At 65.5% G+C, this 19732-nt stretch overlaps 1 protein-coding gene across 2 annotated transcripts in view; it reads right to left on the bottom strand.

The window, feature by feature from the left end:
• Nucleotides 1–1875: 1875 nt before the first annotated feature.
• MPPED1 (metallophosphoesterase domain containing 1) overlaps nucleotides 1876–19732 on the bottom strand; it is a 55280-nt gene continuing 37423 nt past the window's right edge. For both annotated transcript variants that reach the window (XM_036019723.1, XM_028532745.2), the window contains 4 exons: nucleotides 15198–15423; nucleotides 5665–5780; nucleotides 3097–3210; nucleotides 1876–2431 (listed from right to left, as the gene is read on the bottom strand). In XM_036019723.1, the coding sequence (XP_035875616.1) occupies nucleotides 2313–2431; nucleotides 3097–3210; nucleotides 5665–5780; nucleotides 15198–15423 (575 nt within the window). In that variant the 3' untranslated portion in view covers nucleotides 1876–2312. The remainder of the gene's footprint in view (nucleotides 2432–3096; nucleotides 3211–5664; nucleotides 5781–15197; nucleotides 15424–19732) is intronic.

The following is a 19732-nucleotide window of genomic DNA, read 5'->3' as shown; positions in this document are numbered from 1 at the left end:
ACACAGCCGGAAGAGACTCCTTCTTCTTACAAAGACTTTATTGTCTGACATGCTGGACAGGAAAAAAGAAACGAACACCACAGCCACGACCGAGGGAGGCCGGGAGGGCCCAGGAGCACGCCGGCCGCTGCCACGCCTCTAGGACTTCCCGAGAGTTTTTTTTTTTTTCCAAAGTAACTGCCGCCGTCATAGCTTTTCTTTTCCACATAAAAATACACCATATTCTGAAGATACCTTAGGAAAATTTTTTTAAAGTTTCTAGACCTCAGCCCACATAGAAAGTCAGCAGAGGCGGCTGCAAGGGCCTGGTCTCCTCACCCGAGCCCGGGCCCTGAGACCCACGCGGGCCAGACGGGGTCCCGGGAGCCCTGCACCCCGCAGCTCGAGGCTGGCCTGTGGCACCGCGGGGCTGCTGCAGGCGCCCCGGAGGGTGACCAGGTCCCACAGGGGCCCTGCAGGAGCAGGGGAGGGCCCACGGGCCTGGAGAGGCCAGGGTGCTGGGCTCAGAGGACCGGGTCCCTCACCGCCGGACTCTTCTCTGAGAAACACACCAGACAGGTTCTGAACAGGACCCTTAAACTACAAAAAAAAAAAAAAAAAAAAAGGGCCTTGGACCACACATTGCGTCGCAGGGGGTGGGGCCTGGGGTGGCGGGAAAGCAGGGGCTGGGAAGCCAGAGACCAAGGTTCAAGTCCTGCCTCCGCCCCTGGGGCTGCGCACCCTCCGCCTGGTACCTTGCCTCTCTGACCTTGACCGCTTTCTCTCTGAAACGGGCTGGTAGCGTCGCCCTGGCAGGACCAGCTGACGACCAGAGGAGCCTGTCCCTGCAAAGGGCGGTTCAGCGCTGGTCCCAGGCCTGGGGCCAGGGCAAGGTGAACAGGGCCTCCTTTGGGAGCACAGTTTGTGGGGGGGGGACCCAAAAACTCTGTGAAGTCAATGCATGGTACTATCCGAATGTAATATTGTTTAAGAAATCAAAACTGATGTAAAAAAGCCCCATGATGACCAAAATACTCAAGTTTTACATGAAGACAGCCCCCGGCCCTGCACACGCCCATCCCGCCTCCCTCGCCTCTCCCACCTCGGGCCCTGTGGGGCGCCCCTCCCTCGGGATGCAGCCCCACCCCCGCCCCACCCCATTCTGACCCTAGAAAGTAACAGAAGCCCCGTGCGTGGAGCTGCCGGGGCCCAGGACCTGCTGTCATGGTGCCACTCCCCGTCAGAGGGCCAGCGGGTGCCGGGAGCAGGAGGACCGCGACCCACTCAGCCGTGCTCAGCGGGGGGGCAGGCCAGGCGGACCCCCAACGACGTGAGGGGAACCCCGCTGAGGGTCAGAACCCATTCAAGGATGGTGACAGGAGGATGGTGACAGAAAGCATAGGACCCACTCATTGGGTTAAGAGGGGCGTGCGTGTGCGTGTGTGCGAATGTGCGTGTGTGTGTGCATGTGGTGCATGCCCATGTGGGCACGCACATGTGGCAGGGTCGCCTCGGCCCGCGGACCCCCCAGGCTGTCGAGCGCCCCGGAACAGCGCAGCCCCCACGGGGCCAGGGGTCACCCACGGCTTGGAAACCCTCCCGCTGGCCCTGGGCACGGAGCTGCTCCTGCTCTGGAACCAGCCCCCACCCCCACCCCCACCCCCCGGGCCCCGCACATGCGCCCGGGACGCACAGGCCACTGTCCCTGTCAGCGCAGGCGCCCGCAGGAAGGATGCGGGGAGCGACCCGGGGCAGCAGCGCGCAGGCCTGGCCAGGCGCAGCCGAATTCCTGAGATGTCCCCGGGCGCTCGCTCCCGCGGAGGGCCTGGGCGGAGAGGGGGAGGGCCTGGGCGGAGAGGGGGAGGGGCTGTTTGCGCCTGGCCGGAAAGCCTCCCACCCACCCCCAGCCCCAGGGCTGGCGGCCACGCAGACCCTCAGTGAGAGGGAGATTTTGTGCCCGAACCTCCGGACTCCACCCGATGGCAGGGGCCTCCCAGACCCACGACGGTGTCCAGCTGCGGAGGATGAAGATTCAGCCATTTCCCGAACGCGGCGGGGCCGCGGGCTTGGTGAGTCCTTTAACGAGGTACACACAGGCTGTACACGCGGGATGTACACACGGGATGTACACACAGAAGGAAGTAATGAGCACAGAGCCCCCAACAGGGACCCACGGGGTCCCGGCGCCAGGTGGCAGGAGGCGGGCGTGAGATTCCTCATTGCAAGGCCTCAACCCATCGGCTGGGCGGGGCCCCGCGGCCAGGCGGGCTGTCCGCAGGGAAGGGCGCGTGCGCGGCGTCTGGGGGCGGGCGGGGCCGGGGCCGCAGGGGTGGTCAGGAGTTCCGGGGCGTGGGCAGGTCGATGACTATGGGCGGGTTCACGGGCTGGTAGTTCACGGTGCACACGGACGCGTTCACGTAGGTGGTCGTCCCGTCCGCCATGACGCCGTACCCTGGAAAGGAAGCGCACCCCTGTGCAGGCCGAGGGAGGGGGCCAGGCCCTGGAGCGGGGAGGGGGCTGCAGGGGGCGGGCGGCACTCGGCCACCTGGGGCAAGCCCCGGAGACTCTCAACCTGGCCTCCCGCCTGTAAATAGATATTAAAGTGACAGGCACGCCTCCCACGGCTGCTGCCAAAGCTGAGGGTCAAGTGAGACAGTAATCCACACACAGTGCTCAGCCCCACGCCTGGGAAGCACACAGCGAGACGTCCTCATTGACATCCTCATCATCCCACCACCATCACCACCATCTTCCCCATCATCCCCACCACCATCATCATTGCCACCATCACCACCATCACCATCATCACCATCAACACCATCACCATCACCACCACCAACACCATCACCATCACCACCATCATCACCACCATCATCATCGCCACCATCACCACCATCACCATCATCCCCATCACCACCATCATCATATCACTATCACCATCCTCACCATCACCGCCACCATGACCGTTACCACCAGCACCATCACCACCAATGGGCCATTTCCCTCCAGCGTAGAGATGAGGGAGGGGGCGACCAGGCAAAGGGAGGTGGCCAATGAGAAGGGCCAGGGAGAAGCCCCCGGCGGGTGCGCCCTCCCTCCCCCGCCGCTCGCACTGACCTTCGTGGATGTGGCCGAAGACGTGCAGCCGCGGCTGGACCCGCCTCTGCACCGTGTTGAGCAGCTCCACGCAGCCCACCCGCTGCATCTTCTTGGGGACCCAGTCCAGGAAGCCTGTGCGGGGGGGGGGGGGGGGGGGGGCAGCGGAGGGCAGTGAGCCCCGCCCTGAGCCCCGCCCCAAGCCCTGCCCCGAGCCCCCGAGCCCCCGAAGGCTACAGGCAGCTGCTCCTCCGCAGCCTGGGAACCTGGGGGTTCCGGCCCACAGGCCTGGGCGAAGCGCCCCCCATGCCCACGCCCACGCCCCCAGCACACTCCTCCCAGCCACGCCCTGCCTCGGCCCCCAGGAAGGGGAACCAGGGTCTGTCAAGTGCTCCTGGGGCCATGCAGCGTCCCCTCCTCCGCTGACAGGAGCCCAGAGGGGGCCCGGCGTGTTGGGTGGGGTTGCTGAACCGTTCATGCTGAGGTGGTCTCAAGGACGGCGACCACCCACGGCAGAGAAGAGCAACCCGAGGCCCGAGAGGGACAGCAGAGGCCCGAGGGCCCCGCGGTGGCCCGCGGCAGAGAGGGACCCAGGAGGAAGACTCGTGTGTCGCAAGCTTTCTGAACAAACATCACGAAGTCATGAAAATGAACTTCCTTCAGGAAGGAAGTGCGGCTCCCGTGGCTGGGGCAGGGTCTGCGTGCACGCCCGCCTCCCGCAGCCGCCCACACGGTGGCGGCGAGTTACCCGCACACGGCTACACTAACCCGGGATGACGGATACCCCAGGGGAGTGCCTGGGGCCCTCTCCGCCCCTCTCTGTTGTGGGGGCGGGGCAAAGGGTTTTTACTGCTGTTGGGAGGGGCGGGGCTTCCTGGAGTCAAAGAATCAGGCAGAGAGAGAGGCGGAGACACACTGAGGCAGAGAGATGAACGAGAGGAGGAGGAGGGGAGGGGGCGGAAGGACAGAAGTAGGCAGGCGGGCGGTGAGCAGGCCTGGGGCAGATGCCTGGTTTAAGTCTGAGGATCTGCTCCTTACTGGCTGTGTGACCTTGGATTAGTCGGTTAGCCTCTCCGTGCCTTGGTCTCCCCACCCCACAACTGGGCAGCGCCAGGCACAGGCATGCCCAGAGCCGGAGCTGTGTGGTGTGCGGGGCAGCGGCGGGGTGAACCGGGAGAGCGGGGCTCCCGAAGGCACCGTTGGGAAGGCCGGCCTGGGGGGTGGGACGGAGGGCGGGGGGAGGACACGCCTGCCCCCGAGCCTCACTGCACCACAGCGAGCGTTGAAGGGGACGCATCCCAGGGTCAGCAGGAGAACAGCAACCAGCGCTTCAGGAGGCGCTGACGCAGCCCCGGTAACAACACCTGTGTGTCGCCCCTAGACCTTCTCAGGGCCCTGGGACTCGGAGCCTCCTCCCTTTGAAAACGGGGACCGCAAAGCCTTCCTCTCTGCACGTTGTGGGGGTGCAGAGAGGCGCCTGGCACACCGTGGGTGCCCCAGGCAGCCCCTTCCCGCACAGGCACTCTGGGCCTTGCCCACAGCCCCTCCCTCCCCTGATTCCCCCAGACCCCATTCTGCGGTCACCTCCTCCGCAAGCTCCCCAGGCCCCCTCCGGCTGTCTCTGTCTCTGCCGCTACTCTCGGGCTCCCTCACCCACGGGGCTTGGCCGCTCTGGGCCCCTCTGCCCCGCAGCCTGGCGCCTGCGAGCCCCGGAGGCAGGCTCTGTGTTAGGGGAGCCCCCGCCCAGCAGTGCCCAGCCCCGCCCCCCAGCAGTGCCCGGCCCCGCCCCCAGCAGTGCCCGGCCCCGCCCCCAGCCCCGCCTGGCCCGGAGCCCCGCGGGCGGGCGCGATGGCAGGGTCAGCAGAGGCCACGGCGGGAGGAAAAGGCTGGTCTGGGCTGAACTGCCAGGAGTTCGACCTTCGTTCTAAGGATGGAGGGAGCCACAGAAGGTTACAGAGGGATGGCGTGGAAGAGCCGACAATTCAGAGAACTCCCTCCTCCTGCCGTGAGGAGAGTGGAGTGGAAGGGACAAGACTGGGGGCTGGGGGGCCGGGGAGGGGGTCAGCAGGGGGAGAGAGAGAGAGAAGACCTTGGCCTGGACAGCAGTGAGGACGGCAGCGGCAAAGGGAGGGGGGCAGCTGGGACACCGACCCACCGCTCAGAGGTAGAACCGAAGGGTCGAGCTGATGGACCAGAAGCAGGGCCGGGCGAGGAGAGGGGGCAGGAGCAGATGTCGGGGTGGGGTCCGCAGGCCCTGGGCCCTGTGGGATGGGTGGGGGGAGGCCCCAGTGACGGACAGGGTGAGGGGTGCAGGAGGCGGGGCCTGTGAGAGCGGCCCTGGCGGTGCTGAGTGCCCAGAACGCAGGGCCGGAGGTAGCAAGTCCGGCTCCCGGCTCAGGAGATCAGGGAGCGGTGGGTCCACTCGTCCCAGCTGCCCCAGCAAACCGGGCTCAGACCAGGGCGGCCGGGGCTCCCCTCACCCCCACCGCAGCGTTCTCCCTCAGAGAGAGCAGGGCTGGGGCTGGGGCGGGGCAGGACAGCGGGGCCCAGGAACAGGGACCCCAGGGCTGGCGGGTGGCTGGCTCTTACCCAGCGGGGGCCCGTGGGTGATCAGCACGTCCACGCCTTCAGGGATGAGGTTCCACTTCTCCAGCAGGGCTTGGCCTCGCGGGAGGTTGAAGCCCCAGCCGTAAAACCAGGGCTGCCTGTGGGAGAAGAGTGGGGGTTCAGGGGGGCTGGCGGGCGTGGGGGCACCCGCAGGACGGGGAAGCAGGCAGGGCACCAAACGGCCGTCCGGTCATCACCACCACCACCATCACCACCATCATCACCTCCATTGCCACCACCGTCATCATCACAAAGCCCTCCTAGAACCCTCCCATGCAGCCGGGATAAAACATGCTCAGCCCAGCGCAGGGTTTTCAAACCCCACTTTGATGGGTCCCAACAGCACTTTTTAAAAGTAAAAGCAAAGAAAGAGCGGGAAACACAGAGTCCATCCCAGCAGAGAAGGGACACGCCCATTAAGTATCTGCAGACTTAGGGAGACGCCCACACGCATGCGCACTGGGGCACAGAGTCACGTGCTCGTCCCCCCCCCCACCCCCCCCCGGTCCCGGTCAGAAACCGCTGACCGTCCTGCGCAGTCCCGGTGGGCTGAGCTGGCGGCGCTGTCACTCCCGAGCCCCCGTCACACTCGCAGCGCCCTCGGGGTGAGGCAGGGCGTGGCTGCGGCCCCCCCGAAAGCCGCTCTGCAGGCCGTGCCAGGGCGGTCCCCCCCGCCCCGGCCCTCCAGCGCCGCCAGCCAGGGAGAGAAGGCACCGTGCGCTTCCAGCGCGGCCTTCCAGACGCGGGACCCGTTGTCAGACGTCTAACCGAGTGTTTGCCAGAAGCACAGGCCTCGCCAGCACGGGGAGAAGGCCATCTATCGCCCCGTGAGCTGCGGCGCGGGGCGGCTCTTCGGAAGAGACGCTTGGAAACAAATCAGAGGCACTGGAGGCCCAGGAGCCGTTGCACAGTCGAGCCCTCCCCTGCCCGGCCTCCCCCTCGCCTAGCACCGATGAACCTTCCTGGGCGGCGACAGTCCCCCGTAGATGCACCTGCCTGGTTCTTGGACACACGTCCCTTCACATCCCAGGAAGCTGGGATCCGCCCTGCCCCCAGAGGTCACCCCGCTCCCTAGTGTCACACAGCAGGTCCTAGGCAGAGCCCGTGGAGGAGCAGGTCTGAAGAGGGCGGGATTCGGGACCACGGCCCACAGGCCTCCCCCCACGCCTGTCTCTGAGGACATGAGGTGCATGGGCCTCGCAGCAGCCTCGGGGTGGGGGTGGGGCAGGGGCCACTCTGGGAGGGTCAGGCCGGGAAAGGGGGCTGCCTTGTTGCTCCCTAATGGACGGGAAGGACACCGAAGTTGACCTCAGCCCTCCTGGCTCCGCCCCCAGGCTGGTCACTTCGCCTCTCCCAGCCCATGTCAGATGGGACAGTGACGCCTCTGCCCCCAGACCTTACCCCGTGAGGGCAGGGATGGCCCCTGCTCGGTGCCCTGCACCCCGCCTGACGGGGGATTTAGGGGTGTAAGGGTCACACTGTACCACCGCCAGGAGCGCTCCCTAACACCCGCGCCGTCGAGGGGAGAAGGTGATATTCTGGCTTTTACTGGACTCGGGCACTACACGTCCAGAGGAGACACGGCCCAGGACGGCAGCCGGCTGGGGAGCACTGTCCCCGGGTGGGGGGCCCTTCTCAAGGGCGGCCAGGGGCATGCGACTGGAAGGTGGGGACCAGAGACTCAGGAGAGACAGATGGACCCGAGTCCTGCAGTCAGGACAGGCCTCCAGTCCCCCGCCCCCCACCCCCCGCCCCGTACGATGTCGTCCATCCAGGTTTCCTCGCAGGGAGAGGGGACTAGGGTGGCACCATCCTTCCTCCGCCAGCGTCAGCCCTCAGCTCCCCCAGTGCTGTGCATTCGGCCATGCCACCCTCGTCCTGCAAGTCCTTTGGGGCCACAGGTTAAAGTGCAAAGGTGCCCGGGGTCCCAGGCCGTCGTCCCAGCAGTGGGATCCAGCCAGCCCCTCACTGTCCCCGCCCACCCCGGGGCAGCCTCGGTCTCAGACCCACGAACACCCCAGCACGGGGTGCGTGGGAGCGGTGGTCCCCACGCCCACCTCAGGGTGCCGGGACCCAGCCTGACTGCCCGAGGGCCCGGTGCAGAGGTTGGCCCCGTGTCCAGGACACACGGACCCACGGCGGGGTGCGGGGAGCCGGATGAATCAGAATTCCGACCGAGCCATGGCGGCGGCGGCGGCGGCTCTGTGTCCTGAATTTCTGTCTTTCTGTTCTAAAGTAACCATTGGAATAATTTCCTTACAGAACGATAGTTGCCATGACAACCAGAGCAAATTTTCCTTTTCTGAAACAGATGTCTCATTTAGTTGAAAATTAGAATGTGAACAAACCCATGAGAAAAATTAATTCAAACTTTAACAGAGCGCTGAATACAATGTAATCTCTCAGAGGTTAACTAACCCTTCACCGCCTGTGTGCGCTCCTGGTCGCCCTCCAATCCGGCCCAATTAAGCCCGCTTAGCCAATATAAATGACCTCCCGGTGGCCGGTCGTTAACCGCGTGCCCCCTGACGCGGGAATTCCGGGCTCCCTGAGGCAGAGGCGGGCGGGGCTGGGCTGCAGGGATGGCTGGAGCCAGCATCCTCCCTGCTCCGTTGTCCCCAGGTAGGGCGCACACACCTGGGCGAGGGGGCGTTCCCAAGGGGTCCCTCCGTCAGCCGTGGGCACGGCTGTGCCCTTTCTCGGGGGCTGGGATGTGGGGGCGGAGGAGGCCTAGGGTGACCCTGGCGGGGTGGGAGCAGGCGTGTTCCCTGGCGGGGGGGCTGATGGCCAGACAGGGGAGGGTGCGTTGCTCTCTCCGTAGGACACCGAGGGACGCCTGCACACACCTACCCCAGGGAGGCGAGTGCCACCGCCGCCCCATTTTACAGATGCAGAAACTGGGGTGCAGAGAGGGACCGTGACTTGCTTGCCCAGGATTAGCTGGTGACCACCAAGGGACGTAGCCAGGGCTTGGCCCCGATGGCACATCCCAGACAGTCTGTGCTCTTGGCTCTCGGCTCCCGGCCCGGAGTTACGGCAGCGAGACCGGGACCCGGACCCGCCTTCCTCAGCAACCCCCGCAACCAGCCGGGTCACACCTCGGCTCCGCTAGTCCCCCGGGCAAAGCTGCAGGAAGGGCCCGTCCGGGGGATGAGGGACTGGTGACCCTGTGTGGTCAAGCTGTGTGTCTGAGGACACAGAGGAGGCTACGGGGACCCGGGCCGGGGTCCTGGCTCCTGTCCCCGGTGCCCCGCGGTCAGCTACACAAAGAGGACCCTGGCAGGGTGGCCAGGCCTCGTTGATGGCAACCGCCCGCCTCTGAGCAGCTCCTGAATGTCCCTGCCAGGTCCCAGCAGAGCCTCTGGCCCCACCGGGCCCCTGTGGCCCTGGCTGGACAGGGCGGAACCCATGCGACTCCTTTGCTCCAGAGCCTTCCGTGGCTCCCTGCTGCCCTGCTCAGGCTTCCTGCTGAGTTCACCGGCCCCCACTGCCCACCCACGGGCCCGACAATCCACCCGGTTCCTGCACGCAGCGTGGCCGCTCCCCTCGGCAACTGCTCCTGGCATTCCAGCCATCTGAGATGCCCTCCCAGCCTCTCCACAGAGCCCCTCGCTGGTTTTCTGTGAAGGCCCCGCTCGAGGGCCACCGCTTCCAGGAGGCTTCCCCTGATTACCTCCAGTCCCCAAGCACAGGTGACCCTCCTCACTCTGAGCGCCCTTCTGCGGTCTCCTTCAGGGCAGGCCCCGCTTGGACCTCTCCTGCCCCGCAGGTGGGGGCCTAGAAGGGCTGCCGGGAGGGGTGTGTCTGAGGTGTGCATGGACGAAGGAACCCACAGCGGCTCCACCTGGCAGGCAGGCAGGCAGGCAGGCGGGCGGGAACTGAGCATTGAGCCTCTCCGCTCTGCACCACCCCCAAAGTCCCAGGAGTCACAAAGCCCAAAGACCCGCAGCAAGACACGAACCTGAGACCTCTGGCCATCCTCGGAGCACCCTTCCCCACCTGCCCAGTCCCGCCCAGGTGGACACCTGCGCCTATTGCACAGGTGAGGCCTCAGAGGCAGAGCCAGACCCAGGAGGCTCACACCCTCTGCCGCACCCAACCCCTCTCTCCAGGCAGCCCATCCGGGACAGGGCCCGGGGTCGTTGAGGGCTGGGTGCTCTGCTGTCTGCCCAGCAGCGGCCCCGCGGCCCCGTGAAAATCCTCTGGGGAAAGAAGGGATGCACCCTGCAGCGGGCCCACCGGGGGCCAGGTGTTCCTGCTCCCGCTCTCCTTCTACAGGGCGAAGGTGCCGTATGAGGGGGCACGTGGTCGTCCCCCCCGCAGCCTGAGCCCGAGGGCCAGGTCGCCTCCCGGCCCCCGGCGAAACACTCAGCCTGACCCCTAACCCCTTTGTTCTTCCTGCCCCTGCACCGCCCCCCACAGAGGCCAGACTTCCCCGGGCCACCGGGGAGGCAGCCACAGCCCCTACCAACACTGAGAGCTCTCCAGGTGAGGATGACAGCGGTCACTGACCCTCCGGGACCTCCCAGGAACCCCCCCAGCATCCCAGCGAGGCTGGGCTCCCCTTCTGCAGCAGGGGAAACCGAGGCTCAGAGCTCGGTGACCTGCGCCGGGTCCCCAGGTGAACTCACGCAGACTCCGCCCCGCACAATCCGAGCCTCCGCCCCACCGGCAGCTCCCTCCGACGGGGAGCCCCAGCTCTCCGCATCTCTGGGGCTAGGGAGCCCACGGGGAGGCTGAGGGAGCTGCCCCGTACCAGGGGTGCCAGCTCCGCCCCTCGCCCCCTGCCAGCAAGGGGGCGGGACCACACAGAGCCGGACAGCACCTCCAAGGCCAGACCGCGGTCACACACCCAGCCCAGGCACACGGCCAGTCAGCAGCAAGGGAGGTGGAGCAGAAGAGGGTCCCTTTGTGATTCCCAATTCACCTCCCCCACCCCCTCTGCCTGTAGAGTCTTTCGTCTTTTGTTCGGCGGGGCCTCGGCAGGAAGGCAGAGGACCGGTCCCGGGCGCTGACGTGTGTGCGGGACCTCTGTGAGGATGGCCCGTGAGGTCAAGACACGGATGGGAAAGGGGCAAAGAGAGACCGCGTGTGAGAAAACCACACGTGTGAGTGTGAGCGTGAGTGTGGGGGACGGGATGGGAGGGTGTGCTGTGTGTGTGAAGGTGTGTGTGCCTGTGCACGCGCATGGGTGTGGTTGTGTGGCACGTGTCCATGTGTGTGTGCTCGCGTGTCACTCTGCGGCGTGTGCGAGCAGGCCGAGCAGGGGCCCGGAGACTGGGGATGCCCACGGCCCGTCCTCTGAGGCTGGTGGCTGCCAGGCTCCAGTGCGGGGAGGCAAAGGGACGTGAGCAGCGAGGGAACCACCGGCATGGACACCGCTGGGTCCCTCCAGCCCCGTCTTGGCCTGCGGTGTCCTCGGTCTGTCCTCGAGGCCGGCTCCCTGGTCCCCTGGAACGGGCACAGTTTTCATGGCTGGATTTGAGCTCAAGACAGGGAGGGGCTGGCATTCCACCGAGGCTTCTGCGGGGCCCAGGCCAGTGGCTCTGTGTGGCCCCCTCACCTGTCCCCTGCAAGGCCCTTGGAGGGAGAGTCCACATCTGATTTTACAGGTGCAGGACCCAGGTGCAGGGAGAGCATGGGGTCTCGAGTGGGCGACCAGGGCCTGGCATCCAGGCCCCCGAAGGCCAGGCCTATTTGGGTTCCATAGCCCAACGGACCGCCAGGGGGCCAGGGCCAGGGGCAGGAACAGGCAGGAAGCAGCGGCTCAGCCGGCTGCCGCTGGCCGGTTCTTGGAGCCGAGTGTGTCCACCGCCAGAACCCGGTGCTGCCTCTGTCCAGGGCGGAGGTCTGGGGCCAGTCACTCCGCCTACCCCGGCCTCACTTCGCCCCTCTGTGGAAGGGGACTTGAACGCATCCTTCCTCGCCCTGTCGCTGGGCAGGTTAAATGGGCCTTGAGCTAAAAGCCTCTAGAAATGCAAGATAAAGCCCTGGCTGGGTAGCTCAGGTGGTTAGCGCATGGTCCCGATATGCTGAGGTTGCAGGTTCGAACCCCGGTCAGGACACATACAAGAATCAACCAATGATGCATACATGAGAGGAACAACAGATGTCTCTCTCTCTCTCTCTGAACTCAATAAATGTTTTAAAAATGAAAGATATGGGAAATAAAGTGCAACAGACACGGCTTCAGGTACACGGGGACCGCCAGTCTCAGGAACCAGGGACTGCGGGTCCTAATGGCCGTGAGGCAATGTGGGCAGGGGCCCCAGGGGTGGGGGGCAGGGGGAGCTGATGTGACCAACCCCATAGAGCTGCACCCCAGGAGGGCCTCGGGGAAGAGTGGGCCAGGAAAGGCCACCCGCTGGACACGGGGAGGCAGGACGCCTCCATTGAGCAGAGGACAACACCCCGACCTCTGACCAGGGCTGGTCCCCCGGCCAGTGAGGTCTCCACGTGGTGGAGAAGCCCCTAGGCCAAGGGACAGACATAAAGGGGTCCCTGCTGTGCACCCACAGATTGGAGCATACACAGATCTCTATGAGGGGCACCCCCATACCACTACCCCTAAACTGGGCTGCACCCCCAAACTGGGCTGCATAGGCCTCTTCAGACCCTCACTGATGGGGAGCGCACAACCCAAAATCACAATGCCCTGAGCCCCTTAGAGAATCAGTGCAGAGAAACTAAAAACTAAATGTTCTCTAAAAGATTAAAAAGATTTTCTTAAGAGAAAAAGAAAAGGATTCTGGGCCAGGTGCGTGGGGCGGAGTCCCAGACCTGCCCTTCCTCAGGCAGAGGCAGGGGGCAGGACAGAGGGCCTGGCGCCCAGCGCAGGGGCCACCGGGCCACACTGGGCTCACCCGGCGGGCTCCCTGGAAGGGGTGGCAACCTTGAAGCCAGGGAGGAACACGGCAAGCACGGGTGGGAGACATCCGGGCAGAGATGGCCTCATTGTGGTCACCGGCCAGCGTCTGGCCACTGCTGGGACAGCACGGCCCCACCCCACCCCGCCCTGCCCCGCTCCGCCCGGGAAGCAGGCAAGCTGAGAACCGGGGCCCACGGCCCCCAGCAACAAACAGCCCGGCAGCCACTTCTCAAAGTTCAATGCCTCAGCAGGTTTAGATCCCTCCTTTCAAAATACCAGAAGTAATTAGACCAGATGGATGAGCTGCGTGCCAACGTCCTCCCTCCCTCCCTTCCTCCTCTTTTTGTAAAAAATCAAGACTGCTTTCAGTTAAACGAGAACAAAAAACGCATCCAAAACCCATACATGAATGCGGTATGTACACGGGATTTTTTTTTTTTTAACACTTAGCCTTCTGTAGCAGCTGAGCTCTTCCTCTTCCGCAGTCGGCCCCCGCCCCTCCCTCTCCGCTGCTCCCGCAGAGGCTCCGAGCCCGGCTTGCACCTGAGGACCCGCAGTGGCTTCCCCGAGCCCCGGAGAGTCACAGTGCGGGGACAGTGACAGCAGACACACACGGGCCCAGCGAGGCTTCCTGGCTGGCCTGGCCTGGCCTTCGGGGGACCGAAGCCAGGGGGTGGGGGTGTCTGGCCTCCAACCGGGGGGGTGACGGGCAGCCCCCATGCACCAGAGAGAAGCAGGAATTGGGCCAGGAGGTTCTCCGGCCGTGACTGTCTCTGCAGGATTGCCTAATGCCATTCCACTGTGTGGCTTCGCCTGGGGCCACCCCACAGAGGACCCCACTGCACGGCGCCCCCTTGCACCAATGTGGGACTGAGGCTGGCAAAGGCCAGACATGGGGGGCCAGGCGGAGCAGCGGGCACGTCCCTGGTGTGTCTGGGCCCAAGCCCTCGACTGAGTCCGCCCGGCACCTACAAGCACGGTGTCCCCTCCAGGCCTCGGGCATGACGCGGTGGGTCCCACAGGCTGATGACACAGAGCCACAGGCAGGCAAGGCTGTGGCTCACGGAGACCTCCCTCGGCCTGCCACACCCTCCCCGGCCCTGTGCACCCCAGCTCCCACGGCTGCTGCTCCGCAGCTCTCCCCGACCCAAGGAGTTGGCTGCCGACGCCTCTGCAACCACCCCCTGGAGAGGGCACTGTCACTTCCTCTCTGCGGGAGAGGAAACTGGGGCACAGAGAGGTTAAGTGACTTGTCCGGGGTCACACAGCCCTTAAGAGGTGAGGCCAAGACTTGAGCCGAGGACGTTTGGTTCCAAATCCATGCTGTTAACCTATGCAGAGGATAACTTTTCAGAAGGGGGTGGGGGGTGGTAATGTATGTGGGGCCTGGGTGTCAGGGAGGCTGGTTACTGGAGACCATGGGGCAGGAAACCCAGGCCAGACTCCCTGGTCTGGCACCCGAGGCCCCCGCTCGCCCACTTCCTCGCTCGCACCTCGAACCCCAGGCCTTCCTGCAGGCTCAGCTCCCCTCCAGGAACTTCCTCATGCGCTCGCACCCCTAGAATGCTCTCCTGGCTCCCGGACTCCCCCTGCCAGGCCTGGACTCTGCCAGCCTGCTAGGCAGCAGGGAGGGTTCACAGAGGCCCTGCACGTGCTGAGGACTCGGGCGAACAGCAGGCGCCTCCTGGTGCGCAAGAGAGGCTGGAAGCCACGGCACGCCCCCCGCCTCACCCCACCCTCCACGGGAGGCCTCAGTGGCACGGGGCCAGTCCTCAACATGCCCGCACGCAGCCTCCGAGGGTCAGTTCGCAGCGTCGCCTAGGGCAGCACAGGGCCTCCCTGAAGCCCCCGCACCCTGCCGGGCCCCACGTCCTCCCGAATCGCCCCTCAACGCCCCCGGGTATGCTGCCCCAGCTGAAGGCGCCGTTTCGGGCCCCATCACCCACCCTCCAGGTCTCTTCCCTTCCTTCAGGGCTCAGGTGGCCCCACCTCTCCTGGGAGCACCCGTGGTCTGTCCCTGCTGTGCAGGGCGCCCTCCGCACCCTGCAGCACTTGTGGTCCTGTGGCCACGGCCAGCTGGGCCTCGAGGGCCAGTCCGCCCTCTCGGGGCTGAGGAAGGATCGGAGACGGTGCTGACGGAGGCCTTAGCCCAGGGCCCGGCTTGCTGTTAGGGCTCGGGAATGGTTTGCTGCCACCACCACCACCACCACCACCATCACCACCATCATCATTGTCACCATCATCACCACCATCATGGTCATCCCCTTCATCATCACCCTCGTCACCATCATCATCGTCATCATCATCACCATCATCATGGCCATCCCCTTCATCATCACCACCATCATCATCACCATCATCACCTTCATCATCATCACCATCATCACCTTCATCATCACCATCTTCATCATTGTCACCATCACCACCACCATCATCACCTGGGCTCCCATGGACACACTGACCATCATTCTCACCTTGACCCCACCAGCCAGGTGCGCTCAGGGATGAGGCCTGGTCAGTCTGCGTCCTCAGCAGACCACACTGTGCACCTGTGATTGACACCCCCGGCCCCGCCCCTTGCACGCTCGGCCTCAGCTCCCGGCATGCCCCGCGCTCCGCGAGGCCCGGGCGGCGCAGGCGCACTCACCACGGGGAGCCGTAGATGCGGAAGCCCCGCACGGTCACCTCCGAGTCCTGCAGGTAGATGCAGTTGGTCAGCAGCGACTGCACGTTCTCGTAGTTCTCCGGCTTGAGCTTCGACACGGACGGGAAGTAGTAGAAGTCCTGCTTGATGAGGTCGGCCATGAACTCCTGGTCGAAGGTCAGCTCGTGGTTGCCGGCGACGACGATCTTGTACTCGTAGGGCAGGCTGCCTGCGGGCGGGCACAGAGACACACGCGCCGCTGGGGCCTGCCCGCCGGCCCGCTCTGTGCGGCACAGCCTGCTAGGGCTTTCCCGTTGGAATTCGTTGCCCGCATGAACAATTCAAGAGAGTCCCAATCAAATGTCATTCTATTTTCTAATAATCAATCAACGTTAAACTCTGATGACCCTGGCCCAGCCACGGGCTGAGGGGCGGTGTCTCCCCCAGACAGCAGTGAGCCCCAGTCCCCACCCGGCCCACGTCGCTGACTGCAAGGCGTCGCCCTCCCTGCAGGGGCAGCGGCCCCTAGAGACACGGAGGGAGCACCCCCGGCTGCTGCCCCCAGGGGCCTCCACGCAGGTGATGGGGACGCTTCCTGGCCCCTCCCACCTCCCCACCTCGCCCCCACTGCCCGGGGCTGCTGAGCGGTCGGCTGGTTCCCGGAGCGGGCAGCTCCAGCAGCCCGGGAGCAGACGTGCCGGCTTCAGCCATCCCGGTCCCCACACCCCAAGGTGACACAGTGCAGGGGACCCACTGATGGCCATGCGCACACTGCCATCGGGGAGGGAGGAGGCGGGGCCTGGGCCTGAGCGGCTGAGGAAAGATCTCGGAGGGCAGAGCGAGCCGGCTGCCCTTTCCTGGGCTCCGCTGGCGGGCCGGCCCCCCCGGGCAGAGGCCTCCAGCCCCCACCCGGCCTTCCAGGCAGGCTCTGCTGTCTCTGCCGTGCGGCTGGGGAAACAGGCCCCGGGGCCAGGCACCTGCCCGGCCCCATGACAGGTGAGTGGTGAGGCAATGCCGGATGTCAGCCCGGGTGACCCCACACATGTGGGTGAGCAGTTTGGAGTGGAAGGGGAGCCAGGGAGCACCCCTCATGGAACCCCTTGCCACACCGCCGACCGCCCGCAGGCCCCAATTGTTCCCGCTTCCCAGCACCCACCCGGCCCGCCCTGAGCACCGCCCCCAGCTGGGGGCGCCGGAGCTGCCCTGATGCATTTATGTCACGTCCCGGACCGGGGACGTTACTTCAGCAAATTAGCAAATTCCTCCGACTGAACAGCGTCATTATTTCCGCCGCTCCCGTCTGTCGGGGACCAGGGAGCGTGCAGGAAGCTGTCAGCCGTCTCTGCTCCTCTCACCTCGGCGGAGGAGGGTACCTGAGGTTCTCGCCCCGCCCAGGGCGGAGGGGATGGGGGGCGGGCAAGGCTTCTGCACCCGGGGGGGGGGGGGGGGGGCGGAGCCACGGTACACGCACGGGACGCCCTCCAGGACCGCCGCTCTCTCCCAGACAGGCGAGGGTGCCCCGTGGCCTGGAGGCAGGAGACTTGCCTGTTGGCGACCCCTTTCTGAGCCGGAGGTCCAGCCACAGACACGTCCGTCCGGATGTCCACCTGGACTTGGCGACTCACCCGCTGGGTGTCACTTTCACAGACACCTAAGGATTACTGTCCCCGTTTCGTGTCTGGGAGCAACAAGGCTCAGAGCAGTGGCCTGAGGTCACACAAATCGAACCACAGAGGGCAAAGGACATTCCGTAATCTCTGTGGCTTGGCCTCCTCACACTCGTCGTGGCACGGCCACCAGTGAGCAGATGGATGGGGGTGGGTGGTGATGAGTGGACGCCGCATGGATGGAAGGTGGACGGACAAATGGGCGGATGCATGGAGGATGGCTGGATAGATGGGTGGGTGGGTGAAGGACGGATGGAAGGAATGTGAGTGGACGGAGAAACTGATGCACAGAGGCGTATGGGTCGTGGATGGATGAATGAGTGGAGAGAGAGACGGGTGCGTTCATAAGTCAGTCAACCCACCCACTTGCCCCCACCTGCCAGAGAGCTGGCCTGGCTGGGAAGGCTCAGAGATGGAAGGTCAGGGTCACAGATGAGGGAGGCGGGTTTGAAAGCGCCCTGCCCGGGCAGCTGGAGAGAAGGGACAAGTCCAGGGAGACAGAGACCAGTCGGCATGAAGGAGGGGGCTTGCTGAGGCCACACAGCAAGACAGTGGAGAGCAGGGACTTGAACCCTGGCCTCTCGCCGCGGAAGCACCGAGCAGCAGCCAACGAGCTGGAGGCTGGAAAAGGTATGAGGACGATTGGGCAGCCTGGTGTGGCAACTTGAGGGACAGGTTAGTGCTGGGCCAGGGGGGCCTTGCTGGGGGGGGGGGGAGGGGCAGGACGCGGATCTCCCAACCCTGGATCTCCGAGGAAGCCGGCCCAGCCTCCCGCTGCTGTCCGGGACTGGGGTGGGGGCAGGGCGCTGCTGTGCACTTGCGGTCCGTGTGATGATGACCAGGCCGTCTTCCCAAACTGCGTCCTCTCTTCTCAGCCCAATTACCTGAGAGCGGGGCACCTGCTAGCCGTGCGTCCCTCGGTGCTAACGCGGTAGTAGCCAGGGGTGACCACAGCTTCCCTCCCGCGTGCACACTCAACGCCGAGCGCACGCCCACGGAGACCCCACGCAGCAGAGAGTGTGCGTGGCACGCGGGGCACGAAGAGGGACACGCATGGAAACCTCTGCTACTCGCGCTTCCCAGACTAAGCTCCCCCCGCCCCGAAAGCCCCCGCCCGCCCCACTGAACAGGAGCGCTGCCTCCACCGGCATCGCCTGTTACGTCCGACGAGACAGGCACCGGCGTCTCGACAATCTGTGCCGCTGCCGAGCGCGCGCCGAGCCGGGTGGTGGAGTGGCGGCGTCCTCTAAATGCGGGGACAGTCAGGAAAATGCCCACTTACGGCTGCTTCCGCCCATCGCCGCCGCGCAGCGCACCGCCGGGCGGCGGCACAAAGAGACGGCGTAACGAGCCCTGATTGCCTTTTGAGCGCGCCTCTGACGGCTCCGTCCCAACACCTGCCAGCGTCTGGGAGGCCCCCGGCAGCAGGCGTCCTGGGTGGCGTGTGGTCTGGAGTCACAGGGGGATGGCGCCAGGGCCACGGCTCTGCTCCAGCCACCCTGGTTGGGTCTTGGAGCGGGTCGGGCGCACAGATGCCCAGGAGGGAGTCTCACACGGGGGGACACAGGTCAGGGAGGCCAACAGAGAGGGGGTTCTGTGTGTGGCCTGGACAGGAGGGAGAGACCTGAGGCCAGGGCCGCCGATGGCCGGGGCTGGGTGACGGGAACGCGGGGCCAGGGCGGGGCCTGCGGAATCTGCTCGTCACCACTCTGCCCAGGGCAGGCGCTGGGGCTGGGTGTCGTGACAAGTGGTTTGCACCTGGTGCTGCCAGGCACCTGTGGGGAGAAGGGCCGCTGACCCCGCCCCCGGAGGAGAGGCCCTATGAGAGCCGTGGGGGGTTTGCGAGCGGAGCCTGGCTCCCCCTCCGCTGCCTCCCGTGCCTGGGAGTGACAGCCCCACTTCCGAGCCTCACGGCCCCGCCTGGAAACCAGGACACTGGGGGCTCTCCACGGGGTTCTCGCCACGACCGAGCTAAGGGGAGACGTCCGTGGGGAGGCCCTGCGTGGCACACACACTGCAGACAGGGAATGGCAGGCACAGGGGGGACGTTCACGCCCACGGGTGTCTGGAAGCAGGAGGCAGGAGAGGCCGCCCAGGAAGCCCCTCCAGACTGGGGGCGGAGGGGGCGACAGGAAAATGTGGGCCAGAGCCCGGGTGGCGGTGGGAGTCCAGGCGAGCAGGTTTGGGAGGGCTGGAGCTGGACTGAATCGCATTGGCGGGCTGGGGGCGGAGCACAGGGGCTGTCGGCGGTTGCCTGTGCCCTGGCATCAGGGTGACTAGAGTGGGGTGGGGGCTGGGAATGGTAGCCCGGGGGTGCGAGCCCCAGGGAGTGGGCGGCGCTCCAGACTGCTGGGCTTGCTTAGCGAAGGTGGGGCGCTCCGAGGGGAGCCCGGCACCATCTCCAGCAAGAGCTAACCAGGGAAGGCAGTCCGGTCCGGTCCCTTCAGCACCCACAAGGCCCCAGATGCCAGAGCATCAGCACAGGGAAAATGACAGGCATGGGCGTTAGCCACTGCCTTCAGGCTGTGGTGGGGGGGAGAGGCTGTGCTCTGCCCCCGGAGAGTTGGCCAGGAAGGTGGGGGTGACACAGAGGCATCGGAAGGTCACCTGCCTGGGGTCACACAGCAGCTCCTGGAGTCTAGGTCCCTGTCCAGAGCTGGGCATCCAGACGACAGACCCAGCCTGCAGTGGCAGACCCACCTCCATAACAGAGGGTGCTCGGCCCCACCACCCAGCCCCCCTCAGCCCACCGGTCCTGTGGAACTCGTGGATTCTGGATTCATGGATTCTAGATTCATGGCTCTGGATTCACAGCTCAGCACAGCTGCCCATATTTAAAAGGCGAATGTAATGTCGCAGGTTCGATTCCCA

The sequence above is a fragment of the Phyllostomus discolor genome, chromosome 2 (assembly GCF_004126475.2).
Source record: "Phyllostomus discolor isolate MPI-MPIP mPhyDis1 chromosome 2, mPhyDis1.pri.v3, whole genome shotgun sequence".
Taxonomy (NCBI): domain Eukaryota; kingdom Metazoa; phylum Chordata; class Mammalia; order Chiroptera; family Phyllostomidae; genus Phyllostomus; species Phyllostomus discolor.
This window is presented reverse-complemented; position numbering and strand designations above follow the sequence as displayed.